Below are 25264 nucleotides of genomic sequence, written 5' to 3' on the forward strand. Positions count from 1 at the left end.
TATACTGAAACACATTATCTTCTTATTTAAAAGTTGGAGAGGGACTATAATTAGTTTTAGGCATTGTATTAGAAAAAGTAGATATAATAATAATCTATAATAAGATCAATGTTAAAAAATATAAAATAATACGATTTATATATAATATATAGTTTAATATAGGGTGAAGTCAAAAAAATTGAGGTAGAAAATTTTTTAAAGGAATAAATCAAAATTTTTATCATTTTTAAGAGGGTCAAAGTATCATTTTACCATTACTAATTTAAAATTTTATAAACTCCAAAAGTGCCTAAATATAAACTCCAAAAGGGCTTCAAGTTAACTATGATTAACAAATTCCATTGCTCAAACTTTGGCAAGTTGAAAGATGACACGAGCAATTGGACACCATGAAACTATACAGCGGCCTTTGATAGAGATGAAATGGCGAGGCAGACCATATCAAGGGATAAATTTATAAATTCTTAAGAGTTAAAAGACAATTTTATATTTTTGTAAATTTTCAAGGGACTTTTAGAATAAATTTTACCATTTTGGGTCAAAGCCTTTGCACACGTCCTTGCATTGGTTTTTAGATGCACCAATTATTGCGTTTATTCTCTGTCTTACAAGCTCTCGATAATACTCAGCACAAAATCCTTTCAACCCATTAGAGCGTCAGAATGGTTAAAACATTTTTTATCTACTATTTAAAAATAAAATCGGGAAAATTGATTTTTAGGGTTGAAATTAAATTATAAATTTTTATAAGAGTAAAAATATAAATTTATTTTTATCGTAAGATTATAAATTTATAAGTTTTAAGACTAAATTATAAATTCATCATTTTACAAGGGGTAAAAACAAAATTATCAGTCATTAAATTATAATTTTTTTCAAAAATTTAAAGAGACTAAAGCACAATTTTTCTATTTTAGAGGGATTAGGGTCCTTACATGCTCTCTCCTAACCTTGCACATGAATAAGACCGAACAACCCGTATATCAATTTTCATATATAATCGAATTAATTTTAAAAATTGAATTAACAAATCTAATTAACTAAAGTTAATCTATTTGATTGGTAAATTGAATCGATTTAATCCAATTAATGCAAAATCCAATTGCGTCCAATGTCTTTTCCTTGAAGAAAAGAAAAATATAAAATAATAATCTACAATTCGATCCCTTGTTTTCCAAGAAAATGAAAAAGAAACATGGAAAATTCAAGGATTTTCTGGGAAAATAAAAATTTGCTACGCAATTGAAGAATCAAAAGGTTAATTTTGATGCACGAAAGCACAAATTTTAAGTCTATATACTTATGTTTGGTGAGAAAATTAACCATCTCTCACAAGCTTTTTGACTTTTTCTTTTTATATAAAAATATTTTGAAAATACAAGTTAGAGTTTCTAGTGGTATAATATAAATTTAGCCCCTAATATTTACCTCTTTTATCATTTTGGTCCCTTTTTTTTATCTCTTTAGCCCTAAATCATCTTAAAATGTATCAAATACAAATTCTTAAAACTATTTTTTTGGCATAATAACAAATTATCCCTTATTTTTTATATTTTTATTCAATTTGGCCTCTACTCTTTTATTTGAATAGACCGACTCTCAACCTTTCGTTATCAATGTAACTCTATTTTGTCTTTATGTCCCGTCTACAAATAATTTATTTTTTAAAATAAAATTATAATTTCCAAAATTACTTTTTATATAAATTTTAGAATTGTAATTTTTTTATGATATTTAATTGTTTTTGAATTTTAAATTAATCTTGAATAAAGATGTAAAGGTTGAGGTTAATTTTATTATTATGTGTTACTTTTTTCTGGCTCATTAACATCACTATAAATATAGGTATGGAACAGGATTTTCATCAACAAGTATATGTGCTTTGTTCACAAATTTTAGCTTAGTGTAAAAATGAAGCTCAATGTTGATCAAGTAATGTCCAAGGAGATTATCAAGCCATCAAGCCCGACCTCTGATCAATTTCGTTGTTACCGACTCTCGTTTCTTGATCAGATATCGCCTCCGGTTTATAATCCTCTCATTCTATTCTATCGGTTGACTATCACCGAAGGCAATATCAAAACCGATGACAAAATCAAGATCATCGACTACCTTAAACAATCCTTGTCCGATGTTTTAACCTATTTCTATCCACTTGCTGGTCGGATTAAAGATAACATGTTCGTAAACTGTAACGACGAAGGCGTACCTTTCGGGGAAACTCGAGTTCAATGTAAAATTTCGGATGTTTTAGACAATCCCGTGCCGGATGAACTCAACAAGTTGCTTCCTTTTGTGCTCGATGATGGCGATGAAGTTCCCTTTGGGGTTCAATTCAATGTGTTCAGTTGCGGAGGGTTCGCTATTGGAGTTTGTATTTCTCATAAACTCGCGGACGCATTGTCCTTTTTCACATTTTTGAAAACTTGGGCCACTGTTTGTCGTGGAGATCCTCCGAGTTCAATAGCATTTCCCGAATTCGTATCAGCTGAACTCTTCCCCCCAAAGACAACACTAGGGTTCGAACCAAGAAGCGGCATATCGACTGAAAAAATTGTGACGAAAAGATTTGCTTTTACCGCCTTGAAAATACAAGAAATCAAAGCAAACATCGGAGACACGACGTACCCTTCGCGCATCGCAGCTTTATCAGCTTTCATATGGACTCGTTTTATTGCTACAACACAAGCAAATGCCACACATGAAGGCGAAGACAACCGCTTCTATGCCATTGTCCATGCAGTGAACTTACGTAAACGATTCGACCCGCCACTACCGGACCATAGTTTCGGGAACTTGTACCGGATCGCAATGACGATCCCGACCAAGAATTCCCAACAAGATTGCCGCAACCTCGTCAACCAAATTGGAGAATCGATACGGAAAATTGACGCTGAGTACATAAAACAACTCCGAGATGGGTTAGGGCGACACTTAGAATTTATGAGGGAGAGCATAGAAAGCTTCATGAAAGGCGAGATGATCACGTTCAACGTTACGAGTTTATGTAATTTCCCAGTTTACGAAGCCGATTTCGGGTGGGGAAAACCGGTTTGGGTCGGTTCGGCCGGCTTGACTTTTAAGAACCTAGTTGTTTTCATGGATCCTATAAATGGAGATGGGATCGAAGCTTGGATTAGCTTAAAAGAAGAAGAAATGGGTACATTTGAAAACGATGAAATAATGCGGGCATTTGTTGTTTCGTAATTTTCCATAGAATTTAGGTTTTATTGTAAAATGGTCTCTAAACTATATATTAATTTTCAGATTGGTCCTTAATGTTTTTCAAATAACCTTGTTATTCAGAAGCGAACATAAACATAAATCAGGGTACTCAAAGAACCCTTACAGTATTTCAAAAACATTAACCCGGATTTGTTTAAGGTCTTAACTACTCACTTTAATCGTAAAAGTTCTGTAGAGTCCCCTATGTTAGAAGTTAAATTACATTTTACCTCCTCTACTTAAAAAATAAGTAAATTAGTTCATGTATGTTAAATCAAAGAACAAATTAATCATTTCTTTTAGAATTTTTATCTATTTGTACTGTTAAAAACTGGCTTAATTGACTGAATAACCAAAAATTGACACATGACCACGTGTGCCTCATGTTGATGTATAGGGACTAATTTTTAACAGTAAAAATGAATAGAATTTTTAACGGAATGACCAATTTACTCTTTGATCTAATGTAGATGGACTAATTTGCTCATTTTTCTAAGTAGAGGTGACAAGATACAATTTAACTCTTAGTACAAGGTCCTCCATATTACTTTACCCACTTTAACTAGTGCAACCAAACTACACGGCTAAGCCTTGCCGTTGCTGTTGTTCTTCTTCTTCTTCTCGGTGTTTTGGTTTGGAACAGGCTGAATTCTCTGATAAGGAGTCCCAGTCAATGTCTCCCCCCTCAAAGCAGCTACACTATCGATCACTCGGGTCCTCTTTCCACTGGAGCTCTCCAAGGTATTCCGCTAATCGCTCTTGGTTCACTTTCGCCATCATCTAATAATAAGGTAGGAACCCTTAGTTTATGAAGCTTCAACGAATCAAGCAGGGAATCATGATATAAATTATGTAAAACATTCAATGAATCGATGAATTAACCATGGTTGGAAGTCAAGAATCAAGTGGGGTGCTTACGAGGGACTCGGGGCGGGCGTTTTGGCGCCGCTGGGCCTCCAACTGGGGGTTGCGGGAGCTGGTAAGTTGCATGACGCCATAGCCAATGACACCCAAACGACGCCACAAATTGTGGCAAATGCCAAGAAGAACGGTTTTGAATCCCTTGTCCTCCTCACTAACCACCGCCAAGTCTCGCATTTTTCCCATAGTATCAATACTGTTTCATCAAGTGAAAAAAAGTTAATTGAATTGATAAATTTTATTTTATTAATTAAATTTAATTTAAAAAATTTTCAAACTGGTTGAGTAGAACCGAATCCGAGTTAGAGATGAACTCCTAACATCATATATATATATATATATATATGTGTGTAAGGATTCGATATGAACTACAGAAAAGGAAAAAAAAAAAAACAAAAGCAAATCTCACTTTAATAATGGGAAAATAATAATAATTAATCACTTTACGTATAGAAAACAAAATTTGCTTCGGTTAGTAAAATACCCAAATCACAAATTCCTCAAAAAAAGAATTAGATACAGCAAATCAGAAGGAATGAGTTAAGAATAATATAATGAGATAAGAGCAGGTTTTTCGGCTGCTTCTCTATGCCGAAGAGGCGATAAGTTATGACCTTGAGAGTGACTGCACGTGTGTGAGAGCGCTTGTCGTTGTTGGAATCGGAGGAGGATGACGGTAGGGAGACCTTTATGTGGATCTTGGGGATAGAAAAGTTAGTTTTTTTTAGAAAATTAACTCAATAATATTAAAAAATTATGAAAATAATTGAAGTATTATTTAGGAAAATGATCTAATTTATAGGGTTTTTGAGTTACATCTCTCTAAAGTGGCGTCACTCAAAATCTAACCCAATTATCACTCAATTATTCAAAGTGGCACCAATTTTCTTTAAAAAAAAAAATTTTTTGTGCTAACTCCATATGTGATGGTACTAATAATTTTTTTTGAAATTTTTCGGTGTCATCCCTTCACGTGGAGTCACCAAAATCAGTGAAAAAAATCTCATTAGTCCTTGCCCTAGATGTGACGGTACCAATAATTTTTTTTTAAAAAATTCAATGCCGCCACTTTTTGTATAGTCACCCAAATCAATAATTTTTTTTCCATGGTGGCTACTTTAGATATGGCCGCAATAGTATTTTTTTTTTACTTTTTGGGTGCTTCCATTAAAGGAGACGGCACCAAAAAAAAATCCTAGACTGGTGCTGCCACTTATAAACTTGTAACCAAAATTCTTTTTCAAAATTTGGTGCCTCCATTGAAGGAAGCAGCACCAAAAAATAATAAAAAATTATTTTTATTTTCTTTTTACTCTAGAAATACTCATGAAAATACGATATTTAAAAAAACTTATATGGGTGTCACTTTAAAAAGTGGCAACACAAAAAAATTAATTATTTTTTCAACTAATCATTGATTTAATAAATGAGTGGGATTTTGGGGTGGTGTCATCCAAAAACACAGTAAATTTTAGGTCATTTCCTTAAATAATTTGGTACTTGAGTTAGTTTTCTAAAAATGCCTAGAAAATTTAGCAGAAAAAAATTTCTTTCAGTATAGTCGAGAAGAAATTGAAATTGAAACTACATCCTAAATCCAAAACCACGTCATTTTAGTTATTCGATTATTTAATTCAGAAAAACAACTCATTTATTCAAATTGATTCGAAAATTTGAACAACTCAATTTGAATATTTTGAATTTTGAATTTTGAATTTTTTTAAATTTTTTGATCAATTCGAATTTCAATCACTCCTAGATATAACATTATGGGTATTATAAAATGCTTATTTTCAGACCTTTCATGTTTATAGAAATTCAATCTCATCCCTCACTTAAAATTATAACTCACCCACTTAGCTTATGGCTTAATATAATATATTAATTAATAACAAAGATTTAATAACTCATATAGCATTTTATTGTACATACAAATTATCATAAAAAGTTAAATTTAATGTTCAACTACTTCTATTCATATATATACTAAATGTAACACTTTGATACTCCACTCGATTGTCGGGTTTGAACTATAAGATATCACATTCATTAACGGAATAATAATAGATAATTACCTTCGCTTCTAAGTCTTATACGAAACTGTGAAAACTCTTTTACTAACCCAAAGTCGAATTAAGACCAAATTATAAAAAATTCAAAATGTCGAATTGAGCTATATCCTTTTATATCAGGATTGATATATCAGGATTCAAAGGTGAGTGTAAGAAGTTGGTTTACATTATTATGAGTATTTTTTTAAAAATTTATATAATTGAGGATTATATTTTAATTTTATTAGGGGTGAGAAATCATTCGGTGTAGAAAAATAAAAAATCGATTTAACTGAACCACAACCGAATAGATGTAAGTGGAAAACCGACAAACCTGACCGAATCATTTTCGGTCGATTAACCGACCAAACCGATTTTGATTTGCTTCAATATATTTGTTTTCAAAACCTTTGCGGATTAACCGACCTGAATTAACATATTTTGATTAGTTAGATCGGTTAAACCGAATTAACAGATTTTGATTAGTTAGATTGGTTAAACCGAATTAACAGAAATTCAAGAATAAAAAGATTTAAATTAAAAAATGTTTATTAAGCTTCACTAATATAAGCTGGAACCCTAAAATACAGAATAATCTCATATAGTAATGTGCAAGAAATTGAAATATATATATTTTTTAGTTTCATCCCAATATAAAATCTGATATAATCATAAAAATTACCAGTAAAATCTATTTTATCTATATCTAACCCGATGAGCCATTAGCCATCGATTCACTGGTCCCAACCGTTGCTTCACTATGGAAAGCTTTCTTTTCCGCGAGTTCTTCCAAGCGTTTCCATGTATTTTCCCGTTTTGCTTCGGCCTCGTCTTCTTTCGATTCGTCTTCCTGGAACTTGAGTAAGCATTCCTTGAACAGCTCCGGGTCAAGATCATTGAAGATTTTGCGGACGTTTAGTGTCAAGCTATGTACGGCTTGGTTCCAATGATTTCTCGCGTTTTTCTCCAAGGCCGGGAAAATGATCGGCAGTATGACTTTGCGGTTTTGAATGATTAAGTTCTCGATGTGATCGTTGTTCCACAAAAACAAAGCCCGCTCGGCTACCTGAGAAAAGGAAAACACGAGGATAAAAATTATAAGTTCCATGAATGATCAAAATGGTACAACCCTAAACAAGGTTTTCAGAACTGGGCCAGTAATTGAATTCACCAGTTCAACTGGTCCAACCGGTCCATACCAATTCCCAGTTCAATGCCCCTCTCTGGGTACCGGCCGGTCTGGTTCAAACAACCTTGACCCTAAGTTACTCAAATTCAGATATAAGTATCAGACAAGGATCCTAAGAAGATCATATCGCAATAGACATGCCCGGATATACATGAGAACGATCAGGTAAAGGCAATATCAAACAGTATAAAAATGAATTCATAAATGAAATGAAGTAAAATTCATACGGAATCAAGGAACAACTCGTGAATATTTCCAGCAGAGTGCATGCTCAACATGGAGAGTTTTTTCAATGAAAGTATGTTCAAAATATACAGTATCACCAAACAGAAAAAAGAATCCAGAAATTATCGGCAAAATCTCCAGATTTTATCATAGTTTTTACATCCATTCCTAATCAAAGTGAAAAGAAGATGTGTATCACCATGAAGTTATTCAGGAGAGAAGGTAGAATTTCTTTTAGGGGCCGAATTTGAATTATAAATTTTTTAGAGGGTTAAAAATATAATTTTGTCATTGTATTAATGTAATATTTTACAATTTCAAAGGGATTAAACTATAAACTTTTTGTTTCTGGAAAGAGCATAATTGAATTTTAAAATTTAGTAGAGGCCAAAATACAATTTTACCATTAAATTAACTTAAAACTTGCAAATACTCAAGAGACTAAAGGGGAAATCCCCTCTAGCTTTGCCCCTAAAGTTATTCTATGTTATTCCGACTCTTTATTTTCCTTGAAGTATCTACGACTGGCACATCTCAAACCTGTGCAATCATATCTGACACTTACACCGGAGTCTGAGTAACATAGCAGTTATTAGCAAGAAATTTATGTGTCAGACTAAGATACTTCAACTAAAATAAAGTATCGAAACAACATAAATAAAGGACTCTTACACGAATGAAGATGAATGCTAAATTACTACTGATAGAAAGTTAATGAATTCAAAAACACCACTTTAGAGGGTAATCTTGTTTCAAATTTACCTGGCAAACGAATTTCTGGATATTGAAATGTTATAAAATACAGTCTGTGTCAGACACCCATTTTTCTAGAAGAATATGTGTCGAGCACCCATAACCGAAGCATATTCGGACATGGGTATATATGTGACCCTTAGAGGGAAAAAATAATATAAACAAACCCATATAGGACACATTCTCATATCCGACATTCACACCCAAGTCTGAGCAACATAGCTCTACCCTCCCTTTATCATAACAATCAACATGAAAATAAGACCAAGAATACCGCCTAAGTACAAAATAATTTCCCAAGGAAAAGGTGTTTCAGTTATCGACATTTTAAACTTCCCAAGCTATTCCTGTTCATAACAGTACACCTATTTGTTAATTTCACCAGTGGAACCTCTAGAAAATAACATTTCATAGGGCCTTGATATTAGCCAATCCCATTTAGGCAACCGTTCAACCATTTCCCGACTCTGCAATCAGGTTCTAATCTAAACACCACCAACGGGAATGACACTATACGTACAAATTGCAATGAAGATGAAATAGTCAACTTCAAGCTGTTCTAACATCATTAGACAAATTCAAACCACCCCTTAAACTGACCGCAAAATCAATCGGCTCGTATTATCCTATAACATTTTCTTTACCTACCTTTGTATTATACATTTTACGCAACAATGAGATCATTTCAAGGAAAGAGTAATGAAACTCAAGTTTTTCGATACTAAAAATTTAGCTGGCCCTGGACTTGAATTCGAATCACCAACAGCCTTCGGCACAACTTGATGACATGGTAGACGGTACCGTTCCAGTCCTCAACCAGTTCCAAATACTCTCGACTCTGTTTTGGTTAATATTTCAGTGTGTTGCAACCCATTTACCAACTAGTACCGGCATGTACCAGCTAGTACAATTTTTTATTTGCATGTATATATATAACATATAATTTATTAAGAAACTAAAAATCAAACAATATATATATATATATGTGAAAAATATTTAAGAATATCAATAAACCTGAAACAGTAAAATGAAACACACCATCGCTGGCACGTACCAGGACAAAAACAGTAGTCTCACTGGTAGTACAAACTACCTTGCTTGATAAGCTCAAATAATCTCAGAAAATGATGTGATAATGTAGGACAAGGCATTGACTCGTGGAGGGGGGGATCAGGCATATATGAGGCATTCAATATTTGAGTAAAGACAATAAGGTCTCTGAGTTGAGATACAAAATAAACAGACATAAAGCATCATCCATTTCGAATTAAAAGATGCATAAAATATACGTAATGTGCATGATTTTCTCACCTGAAAGTGCAGACTGTTCATACATCGAGCAATTTGGCGAAATAATGGCATCATGCAGCGTTGAAACTCGGGTGGCTGAGTTGCTTCTAAAACTTCTTCCAATTCATTTAGGAACATGACTTCCTTCGAACTATTCGTGATAGGCCAGTACTTTAATAACCCCCTAATAACAGTATCGGCAAGCTTGCAGTCTTTCTCGACAAACTGTGTAATACAGTAAGATAACTGCTGATGATACATGGCTAAACATTTTGGTTTATGCAATGGAATCAACGCCCGAACAAGGAATACTTTATGTTCTTCTTTTAGTGGCAATGCAAACCCGTTAATAATACTGCCCAAAATTTCCAAAAGTTCAGCAATTCCGTTGTGTTTCTCAGTCTCAAAAATAAAACGGAAAAAAATGTTGTTTATAGCTTTCCGAATGAACGGTCGATGAACCATGAATTTCCCGTAGATGCGATGAAGAATTGTTTTCAAATATTCTCTTTCTCTAGGATCTTCAGAATCAAACAAGTCAAGTAATTTCAAGATGAAGGGTTGATCGACATATCTTTTTGCTAATTTTGCATCGGTCTCGGGTGAAGCTATAAACCTCAAAAGAAACTCGTAAACAATTTGCAAGTGTGGCCAAGCAGGATCCATTGAAGGTTCTTCCTCTTCTAAATCGACACCTTCTATGACTTTATTCTCACGTGGTTGCGGATTAAAGCTCCTAAACAAGTTCGCCGATACCATTTTAACAATTTCTTGTAACACAACATCTGAAAATTTCCCATTCGCGGAAGTCACGTACTCTACAAGCTCTAACAATGTCTGCCGTTTGATCTCTTTTTCTTTGAGGTTCTTTGTCGGATCGGTGAAATCAAATATCATGCAACACAAGTTAAGCTTCTTTACGAATAAGTTCTGTCTCTCAGAAGTCGGGACATCTTTGAAAGCAGGCATTGCTTCGTAAGAAGACAACATATGGTTCCCATTCTGCTTTAAATCCGCACTTTTCCATCCAACATCTGCCGTAGAATTAGATACGGCAAAAGATGAAACACTCAAATTCCCGGACTTACCTGTCCCAAAATCACTGCTCCTTGAACCACCACCCGAAACATTAGAATAATAAGCATTATGGTGTCCACCGTGTTCACGATTATCAGCCGATTTTGACGATTTCCGAGGAAGCTTACTTAGAATCTGTTTGAGCATGATTCACTCCCCTTCACTCCCACAATGCCGAATCCAAAAAATTAAGCCGAAAACACCTAGAAATATTCTAATAACTAATCAGCAACCCATCAATAAACAAAACTCTCCTTCGAAAAATAAAACCCGAAAAAAAATTTAAAAATGGAACAAAATACCCTCAGAACAACGAAAATTCAAACTACTAAAACAAGAGAAAATAATCTAAACTACAAAATTTCCTAAATAAACCCTTATTCAACCTCAAGCCTCTTATCTGAAAATCACCCAACAAATTTCTCAAAAAAACAGTACCCAATTGCAAAAATTTCAAACTATTAAGCCTAAAAAAGCAAAACCCAGAATCCTAAACTCACTCAAAAAAAAAAAGATCAGCCACACACAAAAAAGAACAAAAGAAGTTGAAAAAAAAACAAAGAAACTAAGTAAATTTCAGTAAATAATCGAGATTCCCATTTCTCCTTAACATGAATTAAAGGGAAAAAATGCAATAAAACCCAGAGTTAAAATTTTAGAAATTAAAAAAAATTTAAAAAGTGATAAAAAGATGGGCTGCTGAAACACTTACAGAGAGAAGAAATTTTCAAAAACTTTCCATCTTGGCTTGCTCGTTGTTGTTTGTTGACTATGGTTTTTTTCTTCTTCTTTATTTAAATAATTTTTTCAGTTATATTTTTTTCTTCGATAAATAGTTAAATCTCTGGTTTTTTGTGTGTGTTTTTTTTTCTATTTTTTGTCAATTTTTTTCAACACTTTTTTTTCTGGGACGGACTTAGTTCTTTCTTCATAGTCAAAAGTTTCAAATCCAAAATAGGAACCAGAAAAATCAACAAACCCGGTGTCTGGCAACGACGTCGTTAGGACTTTTTTTTTTGGTTAAAATAAATTTAAAATAGTATAATATAATTTTTGTCCAATTTAGTAATTAGGTTTACTTTGATGCCGGTACTTTTTTTTTTGTTAATTTTGACACTTGAATTTGACAATTAGATCATTTTTTGTCTCTAAATTTGAAAGATATAAAAGTTAAATGATGCGACTCTCTGAGATTGTGCCACATGATTTTCAAATTATGCGATACAATCAAAGTGTCAAATTCAGTGTTTAATAGATCAAACCATTGGTGCCTGATTCAACCAATACAATTGGTTCGATATTCAAACCAATAATAATTAATTAATTCATAAAAAAATTAAAAAATATTAAATCGGTTCAACCTATTCAACTATTGATGTTTGTCCCTTTTTTTTATTTTTATTTTTTAATTTTAAACAATTTCTGAGTCAATCGATTATCGATGAGCTCTGGGCCTATCTAATTCGGTTATGTTCTAAAAACACTAGTTACATCATCAAATTTAGACAAAATCTAAATTAAGGGACAAAAATGGATCTAGTTGCAAAGTTTAATGACCAAACTGGACAATAAAAAAGCGTACCAAAGTGAACCTAATTACCAAGTTCAGGATCAAAAATTATGTCACCCCTTTTAAATTTTTATTAAAATTTTAAGTATAATGATAAATTTAGTCCCTAACAATTACCAACTTTGCCACTTTGCCCTTAATTCTTTTTCTTCTTTTTTTTTTTTATATTTCAAACCAACCTTCAAAATTAGTCAAATTTGTTTTGTTTTAGACAAAAAAGTTGACTAAAATGTTAAGATTTCAATAGCTTTGTTGTAGCAACTTTGTGACAGATTATGTGTAATCCATTACTAACATGAAATTTTTTAATTTGTTTATTTTTTTCTTTTATTTTTATTTAATTTTTTATGAAGTACGCATGAACTATTACTTCAATTGTCATATCAGTGTCGTTTAGGATTGAAGGCCAAAGTAATTTTACAAAAAATTAAAGGTTGAAGATCAAAGTGATAAAAAAAAATTAGGATCAAAGTGACAAGTGAGGTAAATGTTAGGGATAAATTTATCATGGTACTGAAATTCTACACATTAAAATATTTAAATATAAAAATAGGGTTATATAAAATTTGGTACCTGAATTTAGTTTCAATGTTTAATTTGGTATCTGAGTTTTTCTTTTTCAATTTAGTACCTATGTTTGGCTTCAATATTCAAATTGGTACCTGATTGTTTTTTTCAATTTGATTCTTGAGTGTTTTCTTTGTCTCAATTAAGCACATGAGTTAAAGGCTCTCAACGATCAATTTGGTACCTAAGGTTTTTATCCAAATTAAGTGCTTATATTCTTTTTTCTAAAAATAATCTTTGGTACAAAATTAAACATTGAAATCGAATCAAATATGAAATTAAAAAATCAAAAATCAAATTAAATATTAAAATTAAATTCAAATACAAAATTAATATAATATATTAACTCTAAAATTAATATATCTCTATTATATTAAAATATTTTATTTATCAATTAAATTATAAATAATAATTTTATATTATTTAAAAAAATAACCTTTTGTACTCACTAAAATCTTTTCATATTTTTAATGATTTTACAATAACTTTAGGGTTCGGATTAATTTTGTATCACAATTTAATTATACATCAATTAAATTGAAAAATTATTCATTTTAGTAAAATAATAAATATTATTATGAGAATAATTTTATTTTTATTTAAAATCCATAAAATTTAAAACCTAATATAAATATTTTTAAAAATACTTGCTCTTTTTGTTACGTGATAGTCTCTATTAATCATTATATTATAAATCTCACATTAATTAGAGATCACTCTTATATTATAAATAAGTGTCTGTTTATTCTGTAACACATTTTGCCCGTATCCCTCGCCGGAACAGGGTTCGAGGTGCTACCAGATTTAAACTCATCCATTTATATAAAACCGCATAGTAAAAATTTTTATCAATTTTAAACTTTTCATACACACGTATATTATCCTTTAATCGGGCTTACAAGGCCCAAAATATTCATGAGGCATTATTAAATATTTACCAATATCTTAGTCTTGTATCATTTACTTACTCAACTTTACAACACTATACATGCCATAGACTCGAAACACTAAGATTTACTTACACCGATAGCGTAGACTTGACAATGTGATAATATCTCTGACGGCCTCCAACCCAATCTAACCTGGAAACCATAGGGAATATAGGAAAGAAAAGGGGAGTAAGCTTTACGCTTAGTAAGTTCATAAGAAAACAATAAGCAACTCATTAACAAGTTTTATCAATGTTTACAACATAATCACAAATTCACTACAAGTTGTCTTCCTGAGCAATAGTCACTAAATTATTTATAACTGAAGCTACAAAACTCCAAATCAATTGCCGTTAATTTTCCCTGAAAATAGACTCATATATCTTCTATCCATAAAATTTTTAGAATTTTAGGTTTGGCCAATCAATACCAGATTTTTCTTAAAATTTCCCCTATTTCAATGTTTGACTAATCTAACCACTCTTCACTACAAATCAAATTTCTCATTGTACAAAATTCAAAATATGTTCTATTTGATTTCATTTGAAACTAGAATCATTAAGGAGTCTAAGCATATAAATTTTATCTTATAACCATTTTTGTACAAATTATAATGATTTTCTAAAAACAGAACAGGGGACCCCGAAGTCATTTGACTCTATCCCACCCCACTTCAAATATCTCATTATCAGCAATTCTTTTGCTTACACGGTTTCTTTTATAAGAAACTAGACTCATTAATCTTTAATTACATAATTTATTCAGCTTCTAACTCAACTCCAACAATTTATAGTGATTTTCCAAAATCACGTTACTACTGCTGTCCCAAGCAAATTTATTACAAATTTACTCTTTCACACATTCTTTGCATTCACATTATTTAAACATGTATATCACCAAACAATTTCATCACATATCTATAATCTCACTCAAGCATAATCTCAATACAATACATCATTCTCAATGATTCGCACACAACAGTTCAAATTAGCAATTATAAGATGATTCCGCACATAGTCCACCCTTATCGATAATTTACGATGGTTTTGCCCTTACTCACATATATGACATAGGCATTTTCACCTATGCTTCTCATTTCACACTCATGATTCAATTCCAATCGATCTAACATGCATAAGAATATATCACATACCTGGCCAACTTAATGCATTGAACAAATTCAATTGGCGATTTAACACAAGGTCTCATAGTCTTAGACATTTATCAAATCACCGGCATTTAGCCTGCTAGGTTTTAAACCCGATAATATTATTCACCAGCTTAAAGCTTGCTAGGCTCAAAGCCCAAATATCACCATTATAAAGTCGTTTCATAAACAATTCATATAATATAGTATGTATACCTGTTCACTTTGCTCTATTTAATCATTCAATCACAATTTATAATTTCCCTTTGAATCATTCGATATTTTGCACACTAAGTGTCATTCTCAATATCTCGCACACTAAGTGCCATTCTCAATATTTCGTATAATCGAGTACCATATTTGATTGCCCCGCACACTAAGTGCCACATTTTGTCGATATGTCGCAGGACATTAAAATATTCACGTATATACAATTTATACAATATTAAAGCATTAGAAACATCAATTTAACAATACTTATTGCATACGAACTTACAGCTAAATTGTAGAGATACCAAAGTTCGGGGCATTTTGGTAATTTTCTCATTTTCTCGATTTTCCACCCGATCTTGATCTAAATTAATAATTTCATTCAGTATATTAATTTAGACATTAAAACACCTCATTTCATACAATTTGGTCATTTTTGTCATTTTTACAAAATTACCCCTAAAGTTTTACTTTTATTCATTTTAGTCCCTGAGCTCAAAACATGCAAATTAACCATTTTTAACCATAATTAAGCTTAGCCAAATGTTCATGGTATCAAAACAGTCCATAATTCACTTTATGGCAAAATTATAGTTTTGCCCCTAATATTTCAACTTCTTTTCAATTTAGTCCCTATTTCATAAAAATGCAAATTCATGAAATTGAGTAAAATTCTACTATAGACGAATATCACTAGTGTCTCTAGCAGCCCACACATTTCATTTATTTGACATTTTTAACCACAAAGTTTTCACATTTATCGATTTAGCCCTTAATTGTCAATTTCACAAAAATTCACTTAACAAAAAGTGTTTAACTATCAACAAGGACTCATATTCTTCCATTAAACTTCAAAGCCCTATTATACTCATCAATATAAAATATCAAACTATTCAATGGTTTTGCAAAATAGTCCCCTCATTAGATAGATTAAGCAACAACGATCCTGAAAATATAAAAATAATTAAAAACGGGACTAGAAATGCCTACCATGCATTAGCTGAAAGTTGGAAGCTTCTTCCATGGCTTCTCAAGCCTTCATATTCGGCTGGTAAAAAGAGAATGAAAAAGATGACACCTTGATTCTTTTATTATATTCATTTTATTATTATTTTTAACCAATTTACAATATTAACCTTTATACACTTTATTTATTACACCAAATGCCAAGCCATCATATCCCACTATCTCTTTAATGGGCTAATTACCAAATAACGACTTCTACTTTTAAGTTCTATATCTATTTAATACCTTTAGGTTATAGAACACAACTTTTGCACTTTACACAATTTAGTCCTTTTTGTTTAATTAACTATCGAAACGATAAAATTTTTCAACGAAACTTTAATACCATCTTATTGCCACTACGTAAATATTTATAAAAATATTTACGACTCGGTTTATAGAAACAAGGTCCCGATACCTTATTTTCTAAACCCACTTGACCTTAGGGTCATACCACTTAAACTTAATAAATCGCTTATAAAACAAAAATCGCAATATCAAAAACATTTTTAAAATCACAATTAACTCGTAAATATTAAATATAATATTTACCAACCTACTCGCTCGATTTGGTGGCCCCGAAACCATTGTTCGATCAACTCTAAAAAAGGGGTCATACAACTCTTCCCCCTTAGGGATTTTCGTCCCTGAAAATCTTTCCAAAGAATAAATTAGTGATTTTCTTTCACCAACCTGAACAATTTCTCACCTAGCCTCGGATTTCTCAACTTTTCAATCTCATGAGCTAAGATTATGATCTGCTCTTTGCTATATATCATAACAAGCTGAGTTTCTACTTCTGTAAGAGATACTATAGATAAAGGATCTTATTTGTATCATCACATCATATATATAAAAAAACACATTACGGGTCTTCTCAAGTTTTGATAATAATCTCATTCAATCCGATGAACTGCGAACTCAACTTCTCTTTATAGCTAAATCTAGAAATTCTATTCCCACTATAATACCTTTACAAATACTCAATTTTCTAATTGAAAATTCAATGCTTTTACGCATCAAGCCCACATATTTTCTGCAAATTTGAAACTGTTTTTAGACGGTCATGAATTACTTTCATTTCCCTTCAGTCTTTCCAATCACATCGACCCAAATTCTTTTTATAAAATTCAATTCAATACAACGAAGTTCGATAATTGCAACCATACCACACTCATACAATGCTATCTTAACATTCATCTCATAACTATTATTATTATATGCAAACTTAACCAATAATAAATGTCTTTCTCGGTTGCTTTCAAGTTCTAGAACACAGTGTTACAAAGTAATTCCATACCCAAAGCTCATAGTAGTTTATTTTAGTAACACGATATGATCCTCGTGTCTCCATTTGAACAATGAAAACTAGCACTCTTTTAGTACTCCCCGTAAGGACAGATAATTACCACTGTGCTAGATGTCACGATTGTTGTAAAATCTCGGATTTCTCAATACACGAACTCTATCTCGACATAACGAACAATTGTAGGTTCCAATCAAATTCTAAATCGAAATCAATTTACGTTGTACCCTTTTTAACTTGTAATTCAACGACACACCTCTTAACCTCACAAATTTGCTAATTAAACATCAATTTAGTTTCTAGCTCACTAATAACTACTCATCATTTGATAAGATTAATCACATGATTATCGGTAGTAAAACACATAAAGATTCTCGCTCAGAACCCCAAAGACTATAATCATTTGTCCAGATTGATAATCAATCGCTGACTCATAATCTTTCAACAGTTCAAACCATCTTTAATTCTTGTGTCGAATAACTCTTCACCTGAAAACTGACGCTTCAATTAACAATTTCTTCAACTGTTTACCACTTTATTGATAATTATCACATCATTCAGACTTCCCAATCACGATCTATAAGAACATTTCTCAATAAAATCGTTCTGATGGATATAATTCTGTATCATATCTTCTAGAATATGAATCATGCATTCAGAATATTCATCTATTTATCCGTGAACATTCAAACTTTATTTCCACCCTGTGGATAGATTCAGATACAAGTAACTCGATTAATCCTTCAAGCAATTAATCTAATCAAACTAGACAATGAATCGATCTCATTGTCAAGTAATAACTTTTCAATTATTAATAACGAAGCTTTGAACCATCTTGAAGCCACAACCATCGATAATTTAAAATCATAGTGCCATAATAAGGTGACATCTCAACCGTATAGATATATAATGTCCCAATTATCAATAATACATTTTGAACATAAGAGAAATTGAAATATAGTTACGGTCATTCAATAGATATTTTCACAGATAACCATATAGAATCATAAGAAAGCGAGATCTTGTAATTCTCGAATATATCACTATACTAATCTTTTTTAAGAAAGCACCCATATCAGATGACAGATATCTCAATGATGTTTCAGAGGAAATCCAGAAGTAAAGCATCACTCATATGCACCGGAATCAACAGTAACAGAAACAATATAATCTTCATGTATACTAAGCAGATCAACAACCAGTAGGAGGAGAATACCAACATCACACAGATTTAATCGTCGATATTTTCTTCCAATAAAATGAAATAGAATACCAGAGAAAGATATAATAATGCTGATTGTAACCCGAAAAGCCCAACAATGCTTCCATATATCAATATATATAGATAACGTTCTCATATGATAAGAATTTCATCTGAAAATATACAACTTCACATACCTCTGAGGATAATTGAACACATAGAATACCCAGAAGAGTTCTCGTAAACCATTCGACTATAATTGCTGTGCTCAAATATCTTTATAATTCAAATATGATTCTACTGTCTATCTCTGACATCACTAATTTCTCATTATCCCAACACTAACAGAGGCCAATTCGGAAGAACTTCCAGTTAATATATTCTTTAGATATCATATCTGAATATTTGGTTTCATCTAATTCAACTTTTCTTTTAACAGCGACTTTGCATATTACAAATGGCCTTCAACACGATCCAATATCTTTTCTATTACTGTCTTCACTTGCGGACTCATTCTCTTATCTGATCACAATACTAATCATTCAATCACGAGACTCTGTTATTCCGCACTTGTAAGCTTATTTAAGCCATATAGTACGGATCTCATTATAATGCTTTACCAATGAGGGGTGAGGTTGTAAAGCCAACAATTTTAACTCTTACGTAAGCATGCACATCACACATACTATTATGAACGAACAGTTCATTACTAATTCGCATTCTCAAACATCTAGCAATCATTTACTTATAATCATTTGGTACTTAACACATAGCTCATACGCTAAATCAAATCATAAATTCCAAATCAAAATATTCACACAACAATCATATACCCAACATCACAACTCATATACTCATATAATTATAACATTTATCAATAGCGAATATCATGCATTACGATTCATACCTTTTATGAGTTTCAACTCATCACCAACACATTTTCACTCAAACGTTTGAGTATAACATTCGTACTATCGAATTAGCTCGGTTGGAAAGCATATCTCATCTTATGAAAACACACATAATAAGCTTTGAAAGCTTAGTAAGCCTTAAACAAATAAATCATTTCAATGATTATGAAAATTCCATATAACTAATCCGAATTGAAAAATAATCTCAATTGCATATACATTCATAGTACTCTTAAGTTCATATAACCTTATTAAATAGCTTCACTTATTTATATTTACTAATAACTTATGACTATGATTTTAAATTCGTGTGATAACTGTCAATTCATTCGTATGAACAAAACTTGCACATATCCAATACATACCAACCAAAACATGTCATATTTTTCCCTGTTTGATTCATGGAACCACAAGGTCACACGTCAAGCACATATAGCATATATTTATCTGTTATTTATCACGTCTCATTTTCACATGAACTACATACATCTGACCAAGTTTATTCAATATCGATGCCACTGTCCCGGACAGGGTCTTACACGAATCATAAGTGATGCCAGTGTCCCAGACACGTTCTTATACACTACTTCAAATCAATGCCTTCGTCTCAGACGAGGTCTTACATGATCTCATTTCACACACTTAGTGCCCTAACAACCGATCTTGCACACACAGTGTTCGATTACGGAACTCGCACACACAGTGCCTCAACAACCGATCTCGCACACATAGTGCTCGGTTATGGAACTCGCACACACAGTGCCTCAACGACCGATCTCGCACACACAGTGCTCGGTTACGGAACTCACACACACAATGCCTATGTTCACTTGTTGTTGCACATTGAAGTGACTTAACCAAGTTTATAAAACATCACATATGTGCACTTTGAACATATCATTTCATTTAACTTTGGATTCATATATTCATGAACACTTAAACATTTCAGAGCCAACTTTAATTTAATCAAATCAGTATTGTAACACCCCGTACCCGAGACCGTCGCCGGAGTCGGACACGAGGGGTTAACGGGCTTAATCCACTTATTGCACAGACCAATTTAACATTTCTAGACAAGCTGGCTAACTGCGTCACTGTCGCCTTAAAAATCATATCTCGAGTTCCAAAACTCGAAAACTGATTCCGTAAATTTTCCCTGAAATTAGACTCATATATCCATCTATGGATTTATTTCTAGAATTTTTGGTCAGGCCAATTAGTATAGTTTATTAGTTAAAGTCTCCCCTGATTCTGGGTTCGACTACTCTGACCTTCATGTATTACGACTTGGATATCTCCCTGTACAGGGCTTCAATACTCATGCCGTTTGTTTCTAATAAAACTAGACTCAAAGGGGAATCTATACATATAAGGTATGACTTCTAATTGTCTCTGGATAATTTATGGTAAATTTTCAAAGTCGAAACAGGGGATCCAAAAACTGTTCTGGCCCTGTTTCACGAGAACTTTAATATCTCTTAATATACTATTCATATGATCGTTTCGTTACTTTCATATGAAAATATATTCATCAAGGTTCGATTACATAATTTATTCACTATTTAATTCCATTCTTACAAATTTTAGTGATTTTTCAAATCTACACCACTGCTGCTGTCAGCATCTATTTTCAAGGTAAACTTTACCTATTTCGTGATTTCCATGGACCAACTAGAGTTTTGTCATACATGGGTCCACATGTGATCATATTTAGCCATTCCAATGGCTGATCAATTGCCCAACACTTCCATTCCAGTCCAATGCCATACTCCACTTCTACGAGCCATTTTCGCATGGCTGTACATACATACATCACAAAAAGTACTTGAAAAACAACAAAGGGTAGTCCTATACATGCCATATCCAGAGTTCAACTAAAAGAGTACCAAAAGGGCTTTGATAGTGTGGATGACTTCGACTTCGATGATCTCGAATCCGATAGCTAACGAGCAAAATCTAGAAAACAAAGAGCCAAAGCAACGGGGTAAGCATTTTAATGCTTAGTAAGTTTCAAGTAATGAAATCGGCTTTGACTAAAGTATTACGTTCACATAGCTAAATGAATCACTTTATTAATACACATTCTCATAATCATACTTACTTCACACTTCATCAACATATACACACACAAGGTATCAACCTATCTAAGAGCCAAAAGTTCGTTAGTCGATTGAACGAATACTATTTCAAACTAATCGACTTTTCTGATGCACATGCAAACATACCTTATCGTTTGGGTTTTTCGAGCGTATTAATTGATTTTATTACAGCACAAAACGCTCACCTTCAAACCAGGTTTCTTCGAAATTTAGCCGGATATAACCACAAGCACAATTGCCTTCGGGTCTTAACCCGGGTATAGCAACTCGCACAAATGCCTTCGGGTCTTAGCCCGGATATAACAACTCGCTCAAATGCCTTGGTCTTAGCCGGATATAATCACTAGCATAAATGCCTTTGGGACTTAGCGGGTATCATTCAAATGCTCATGCACATATATCAATAATCATGACACATCCATATTTCATTTTCGTTACTAAGGCTCAAACACAAAACATTTATCAAACCTTTCCAATTTGGCTCAATAGCCACACACAAAAGCATGATTTCAATTGACTTTATAACGTAGTCCCTACGCACATTCGGCTATCCGCCATAATATGACAAATCATTTCTATATAATTCAAGTAGGGTCATTACTCAAGACTTACCTCGGATGTTGTCGAGCGGCTTCAACGGCTATTCGATCACTTTTCCTTTCCCTTATCCAACTGTGGTCCCTAAGCTCTTGAGCTAATTCAAACAAATTTAACTTATCAAAGTCTCATTTTGCTAGCTTATGGCCGAATATGACAAGGAGTTTTATAGGTCATATGGCCACCCTTTAGCTCAAATGCACAATGATCATACGTATTTTTAATCACATCAACAATTTAATACAATTCATTCGAACATCAAAAGAGAAGCTCAAGGTACTTAGCCCATATATATACATTAGACATTAGAGTCACATATGTACAAAATCACGAATCGAATTCAACATACTAGCTAATATTTCCCCTTAGCCGAATTTTCTAAGTCAAGCTAAAGCCATCAATAGGCTACCAATGGCCGAACATACACATCTATGCTAAGGCCGATTGCAACACTTAATACATTCTACAAGTATGGTGACTTGTGTTGACTAAACACCATTTGTTTCAAGTTCAAAACTTGGCTAATACACATATATACACTATTAAAGCATCCTCTCTTTTTACACTAATTCAACACATGCATCACCCATAATATACCAAATTACATTCGGCCTTAGCACACAACTTGCTAGCCGATTCTTCTCCATCTAGCAACCAATGCACATACGAGCTCATTTGTTAGACTCTACTTCATCTAACAACAACCTTATTTCTCTTCTATATCCTACCATGGCCGAATGCATCACAACACCTTACCATTTCAATTTTTGGTCATAGTTGAACAAGGAACTTAATGTCTCACTCAAGGATGCTAAAAATGAGATTCAAGAGTTATCAATCCCTATCACATGCATCATTAACAAGCTTCACATTTAGCATGCAATGATATCAACACAAAATCCACCTTGGCCGAATACCATCCCCATGACATAGCAAAGTTTTGAACCATGGGCTAATAAGAACATTAAGCTAGCAACTAAAAACATGCATGAATCTCATGGCACAACATCAAACATACCTTAATCTTGATACAAGTATGGCCGAACCTCCTCCTAATCCTCTTCTAAACCAAAAATGGAGCAAAAATTCCTTCCTTCTTCCTTAGAATTTTCGGCCAAAAGAAAATGAAAAGGATGAACAAATTTTTTTTTCTCTTTTCTTCAACACACGGCAATGGGGGGAATCACACACCTTCTTTTCCTTTTTTTTTTTTCTCTTCCTACAAACCTTAATATTTTATCCATTTTAACATCAACCACTAACAAAACATGTTTATGACATGTTTTCTTTGCCCATCATCCTTGTCATGGCCGGCCACTAGGCTTATATTTAGGGAAATTTGACATGCAAATCCCTCACTTTCACGACATGCATTATTAGGCCACTTTGCATTTGCCTAGCACATTTCTAAATTTTCTCACATAAGTCCTATTTGGTAAAATTCACTTACAATTAACAAAATTCAAACGTAAAATTTTCACACATGCACATGTACATATAATGAGCATCAACTTATGACGGTTAATTATTTTCATGACTCGGTTTAGTGGTCTTGAAACCACTTTCCGACTAGGGTCAATTTGGGGCTGTCAATAGAACACAATTTCATTTGAACATCTGAGTACATATTCTATACTATTAAAATTAGCTTGATTGAAAGATTTATCTGTCCTATTCAAATAATTTTCGTCAGAGTCAGGAGATATCACACTATCGCAGGTCAAATATGGCATGTACAGCTAGACTCACATACGCCATGGTAGTCCTAGAACTGACTAAACCATGGCTCTGATACCAATAAAATGTAACACCCTTCGCCCGTATCCCTCGCCGGAACAGGGTTTGAGGTGCTACCAGATTTAAACTCATCCATTTATATAAAACCAAACCGTAAAAATTTTTGATCAATTTTAAACTTTTCATATACACGTATATTATCCTTTAATCGGGCTTACAAGGCCCAAAATATTCATGAGGCATTATTAAATATTTACCAATATCTCAGTCTTGTATCATTTACTTACTCAACTTTACAACCCTATACATGCCATAGACTCGAAACACTAAGATTTACTTACGCCGATAGCGTAGACTTGACAATGTGATAATATCTCTGACGGCCTCCAACCCGATCTAACCTGGAAACCCTAGGGAATATGGGAAAGAAAAGGGGAGTAAGCTTTACGCTTAATAAGTTCATAAGAAAACAATAAGCAACTCATTAACAAGTTTTATCAATGTTTACAACATAATCACAAATTCACTACAAGTTGTCTTCCTGAGCAATAGTCACTAAATTATTTATAACTGGAGCTACAAAACTCCAAATCAATTGCCGTTAATTTTTCCTGAAAATAGACTCATATATCTTCTATCCATAAAATTTTCAGAATTTTAGGTTTGGCCAATCAATACCAAATTTTTCTTAAAGTTTCCCCTGTTTCACTATTTGACTAATCTAACCACTCTTCACTACGAATCAAATTTCTCATTGTACAGAATTCAAAATATGTTCTATTTGATTTCATTTGAAACTAGACTCATTAAGGAGCCTAAGCATATAAATTTTATCTTATAACCATTTTTGTAAAAATTATAATGATTTTCTAAAAACAGAATAAGGGACCCCGAAGTCATTTGACTCTATCCCACGCCACTTCAAATATCTCATTATCAGCAATTCTTTTGCTTACATGGTTTCTTTTATAAGAAACTAGACTCATTAAGCTTTAATTACATAATTTATTCAACTTCTAACTCAACTCCAACAATTTATGGTGATTTTCCAAAATCACATTACTGCTGCTGTCCCAAGCAGATTTATTACAAATTTACTCTTTCACACATTCTTTGCATTCACATTATTTAAACATATATATCACCAATCAATTTCATCACATATCTATAATTTCACTCAAACATAATCTCAATACTATACATCATTCTCAATGATTCGCACACAACCGTTCAAATTAGCAATTATGAGATGAT

The 25264-nt window shown here is 32.7% G+C and overlaps 2 protein-coding genes, 1 long non-coding RNA gene and 1 pseudogene across 4 annotated transcripts; 1 reads left to right on the forward strand and 3 right to left on the reverse strand.

The window, feature by feature from the left end:
• The first annotated feature begins 1872 nt into the window (after window positions 1–1872).
• LOC108459131 (stemmadenine O-acetyltransferase-like) lies at window positions 1873–3271 on the forward strand. The gene has a single exon (XM_017758492.2). It carries the CDS (start codon window positions 1912–1914, stop codon window positions 3205–3207), a length of 1296 nt encoding a protein of 431 aa, XP_017613981.1. The 5' UTR covers window positions 1873–1911; the 3' UTR covers window positions 3208–3271.
• A 383-nt stretch (window positions 3272–3654) lies between these two features.
• On the reverse strand, window positions 3655–6544 carry LOC108459132 (uncharacterized; annotated as a pseudogene).
• Window positions 6545–6728: 184 nt separating this feature from the next.
• On the reverse strand, window positions 6729–11728 carry LOC108460825 (serine/threonine protein phosphatase 2A 57 kDa regulatory subunit B' theta isoform-like). 2 transcript variants are annotated; one of them, XM_017760492.2, is made up of 3 exons: window positions 11444–11728; window positions 9676–10945; window positions 6729–7263 (listed from the first exon to the last, which is right to left on the reverse strand). In XM_017760492.2, exons 2-3 carry the CDS (start codon window positions 10876–10878, stop codon window positions 6904–6906), a joined length of 1563 nt encoding a protein of 520 aa, XP_017615981.1. In that variant the 5' UTR covers window positions 10879–10945; window positions 11444–11728; the 3' UTR covers window positions 6729–6903. The 2 variants fall into 2 exon arrangements, with proteins under 2 accessions (XP_017615981.1, XP_017615979.1); XM_017760490.2 differs by having other exon boundaries at window positions 9676–10934; window positions 11444–11725.
• A 2018-nt stretch (window positions 11729–13746) lies between these two features.
• Window positions 13747–16215, reverse strand: LOC128291719 (uncharacterized). The gene is made up of 2 exons (XR_008281538.1): window positions 16145–16215; window positions 13747–13950 (listed from the first exon to the last, which is right to left on the reverse strand). It is a non-coding gene; the product is annotated as an uncharacterized LOC128291719 (long non-coding RNA).
• Window positions 16216–25264: the final 9049 nt, after the last annotated feature.

Source organism: Gossypium arboreum, chromosome 4 (genome assembly GCF_025698485.1).
Source record: "Gossypium arboreum isolate Shixiya-1 chromosome 4, ASM2569848v2, whole genome shotgun sequence".
NCBI lineage: Eukaryota > Viridiplantae > Streptophyta > Magnoliopsida > Malvales > Malvaceae > Gossypium > Gossypium arboreum.